This window comes from Pistacia vera, unplaced genomic scaffold (assembly GCF_008641045.1).
Source record: "Pistacia vera cultivar Batoury unplaced genomic scaffold, PisVer_v2 Contig664, whole genome shotgun sequence".
Lineage (NCBI taxonomy): Eukaryota > Viridiplantae > Streptophyta > Magnoliopsida > Sapindales > Anacardiaceae > Pistacia > Pistacia vera.
The window spans coordinates 881,138-885,463 of record NW_022196517.1 but is presented as its reverse complement, the minus strand read 5'-3'; the positions used below and the strand labels follow the sequence as shown (position 1 = coordinate 885,463).

Below are 4,326 nucleotides of genomic sequence, written 5' to 3'. Positions count from 1 at the left end.
AGACTTTTTCTCCTCTTTCCTCTCTATATTTTTCTCTGTTTCTTCTCGAAAACTTTCACAAAGAAATTGGCTGGTAAAACCCCTGGCAAGGTACTTGGGGATACTTTATATAGCTAGTAGTGATACAAAACAAACTCCTAAGAATCAACTGTAAATTCAAGCGAGAATTTAAGAGAAATAGAACTGACATGAAACATACAGACATCACACAAACGTGACTCTAAGATTGAATGAAGAACTATCAGTAGCTAACTAATCTTAATAGCAACTAAGAAAATGTAGCTGATACTAATCGAGTTAACAAACCACAAAATCCATCTAGTGAATTTGTACCACCTCTGAAATTTTTCACTCTTATCTATCTTTAAATTAATTGTGCTTAGTAGTTACTAAATGTAATAAATTTTCAAAGATACCATCTAGTATTATAAATTTTGTGAAACCACTTGGTTTATTCCACCATTAGTATTTATTATCATTATATAGCTTCAAAATGTAGCAAACTTAGCAAGAAATTAAGCAACTAATTAACCCCACCATTTATATCACACCTTAACTTTTCCTACAAGCATAAAAGCCTTGTAAGCAACGGTCCTAATCAAATGGCTCCCTCCCCAAACACCCTCAAACTCCTTCACAACACTTTCAGATAACAAATCAACACCTTGTTCCAAAGCACTATTAATTGCTGACCATGACCTCAGCATTCTCAAATACCTCTCCAATGAAAGCTCCTTAGGCATGTCCAATTCCAATGGCTGCCCCTCAAACCCAAGCCCTACACTTTCAAAAGGAAATGGAAGGTCCTTGTAACCATCAAACAATGATTGCGCATTTTGGTTCCAATATGGAATAGTTGTCTCGTAAAACTTCTTCATTAAGGCATTAAACGTTGGACTGACTTCGAACCCTTTGTAGCCCCAGACTGCTATAACACCTCCTGGCTTTCGAAGAACTCGGTTAATGATCGTGTAGAATTTCGGAAGATCAAACCAGTGCACAGCTTGGGCTACTGTCACAAGATCAACTGAATTTTCTCCTCCAATCAGGGTCACTAGCTCATCATCGGATAAAGACAATGGCGTGTGCAGATAACGAACTCGCGGATGTGGCAAAGCATTTTGTAACTGATCTTCGCTCACATCAGTTGCGACAACTTGCTCATAATGCTCAGCTACCTGGAAACAACATAATATAGAAACTGCTATAACAATTTAATAAATAATTATATAATTTTGGTAACATCTTCGAATGTGTAAAATTGTATTTTATACTTCACATTCCCCTTATTGCCGTATAACACGAGAAATATTAGGCGTGTTATCTGAAAATGTTGAAAACTATTGATTTAATGATGAGTATTTAAAAAATAAAAAAAGTTATATATATTCGTTTGAAAATAATATATTTTTAAATAAATTAAAAAAAAATAACAAAGTAAAAATAGAGTTTAATTTGATCAGTTTGAAGAGTCAGAACAAAATATGATATTAATAAATGAATAAATTATATTTGAAAGAAAAAATAGAATTAAAGTCATGAGAACAGAGAGAAAATGATTTTTTCTTTTTTTTGGTTTTGTCTTATTATACCAACCATCAATTAAGAGACAAAGTAGATCAAAAATGTTTTTCTTTCAAAATTTTATCTCTCTTGTTGCATGTTTTATTAGTTCTTTTGGTTTGAAAACTTGAAAATTGTAAAGGTACACTTACCACACAAACTTCAATGCAACAGAAAACTAAAATGATAAAACAAATACATTACCGAACACAACCATTATATTAAAAAAGTTCAATTGTATTCAATGGTTTTAGAGATACAAGTGATGATTTTGTAGAGGCAGTATCTAGTGTTGACTTTCATAATTTTTTACTCAATATTAAGTTGTTCTTGTCAAACAATGGTAAGGATTCAGAGAACACGAAACAAAAACAAGAGAGAATGAGTTTTGCATCTATTCAATTCATTTAGAAGTGATTACATGAAAGGGAAAAACTTTCCCTTTTATACAGTTTTCGGACTACACGAAAAACTTCACTTTTGTGAAGATGAAATAAAGGTATCTGAACTTTGACAAAACGACATCACTTTTGTCAAAGTTCAGTTTGCTCCTGCTACTCAGCTTCTTTGCATTCTCATCCCTTTTTATCAACACTTCCCCTCAAACCAAACTGGCTTCTTTGCATTCTCATCCCTTTTTATCAACAGTTCTATTGTTATTTTATTTGTATTTTTTAAATCAAAATATATACTAAACTAAAAGTTGGTTTTGCCCTACTCAATCTACACTGCAGTCAATAGGTTCTCTCGTCTTCCTATTTAATTTACTTAAAGCCTAAGAAAATCAGTTAAAAATAATTCATATCTCCCAAAGTTTTTTGCCAAAATTGGTCATATATGATAGCCATATATGGAGAGAGTTGATCACAGACAGAAAGAAAGAGAATCGAGAGAGAGTACTAACACCGAAAGCAGCTTGACCATTTCCACTGCCAACGTCCCAAGCAAGAGAGTGAAGAGTAGTATGACTTGCAAGCATTGAATACCATTCACTTGGATAAGTTGGCCTTGCATCCGCGTAAAGTTTGGCTTGCTTGTCAAACAGTCCTGCCATTTTTGCCACTTTTGATTGTCTTCCCCTTGCCGATCCAGTTTGCTTTTATAGAGAATTGTCAACTATTTTTTATATATGTTTGAAAGCTATGTTGCATGACTAGCTCCAATCAAAGTTGAACTTGAGGACTTAATAAATTGATTGTGTTGAACAATGCCACCGACTCTTTTTAATAATAGATATAATATTCATATTGTTAATTTTCCTTGATCTTTCAGTAGTATAATATTTTATGTTTTGACTTAATTGGAGATAACCCTATGGACTTTCATAATCCCTAAATTTTGTATTGTCCAATTCAGTAATGATTGATTGCTATCTTTTCATCTATACTGATATTATTTTGGGACTTTCGTTCATTGTTTGATTGGTTTGTTATTATTATTTTTTTTAATCTTTGTTGATCTGTCAGTAGTCAGTACTATATAATTATATGTTTTGCCTTAATTGGAGATAACGACTAGGACTTTCAAAATCCAAAAATTTTGTATTTTCCAATTCGATGATAGTTGATTGCTGTGAAGATATTTTTAGAATCAACTAGAAGAAAAAAAAAAAAAAAGAACAAGAACGAAATTGAAAAGAAGAGAAATCTGCTAACTGCAATGACGAGTATGGTTGTTGGAATATTGTGACTCGTTTTCCTATTTGTTTTTATATAAAATTGTCTATCTTTAAGAAAACTCTTTAATAAATAATACAATTCTAAATAAGAATAGAATTATGAGAATCCAATTAGAAACTGAAAATCTCATATACTACCTATAAATATAAGGGTGGGAACCAATTCAAGGTTATGAAAGAATAAGAGAATGTGAGAACACATGGTATTTGATGTAAGGGTTTTTAAACACCATGGGGAGAGCGTCTAAGAAACTGGGATCATTTCCACTCTAGATAATGGGTTGAGCGTGGTTAGAAATTAGGATGTCTCTGCTCTATTTTATGTACCGAGTTTATGGTGTTATGTACTCTTGTATATCGTGTTCATAAAACTATAATGGATTTCTCTCATCCGTAGATGTAGGCAGGCTATGCCAAACCACATAAATATCGTGTCTCTTTGTGTGGTGTGATTTTATTCCTATGTTATTTATCTCGAATGCATGTTTCCTACTTTGTGATCTCCTAACAACGGTTTTTTTATAAAGTCGTTGACACAAAATGTTGCGTTTCTTACAAATTTGATTTCTGACACTTTAACCCAGACAAATTACAAGTTAGTCCTAACTACTTTTCAATATTACATTTTAACCAGATTGCTCCTAAGCTTATATCTTGATAGACCCCCTCAAGCTAAGTTGTTCAACAATGCAGCTTGTTGACTTCTTAATTATAAAGAAAGGCACCCCTTCTCTTTGGGAACGAGTATTCTTATTGTCCAAAATGTGCACTAAGTTTCCAAAAGACAAAATGGGCACAAGAACAAGGTTATTCTTCTTCGAGATGAGTTGAGGATATAGGAACGGGCGTTCCTTGATGTGGAACATTTGTTCCTCTTTGAATCTCCACTTTTGCAAAAATTGGATAGAATAGTGAACGACCAAATGAATGATGTCATTCCTACCTAGAACAGCTTGAAGGATATAGGGAATGGGAGTTCTTGATGTGGAACGGTCGTTCCTTTTTAAATCTCCACTTTTGCAAAAAAATTGGGCAGAACTATGAATGACCGAAGGAATGATGTCGTTCCTATCGGGAACGGCTTA

General features: G+C 33.1%; 1 protein-coding gene across 1 annotated transcript; it reads right to left on the bottom strand.

Moving 5' to 3' along the window:
- Positions 1-433: 433 nt before the first annotated feature.
- LOC116112613 (putative methyltransferase DDB_G0268948) lies at positions 434-2,617 on the bottom strand. Its single transcript, XM_031398727.1, has 2 exons — positions 2,468-2,617; positions 434-1,178 (listed from the first exon to the last, which is right to left on the bottom strand). Exons 1-2 carry the CDS (start codon positions 2,615-2,617, stop codon positions 546-548), a joined length of 783 nt encoding a protein of 260 aa, XP_031254587.1. The 3' UTR covers positions 434-545.
- Between the last annotated feature and the right edge of the window lie 1,709 nt (positions 2,618-4,326).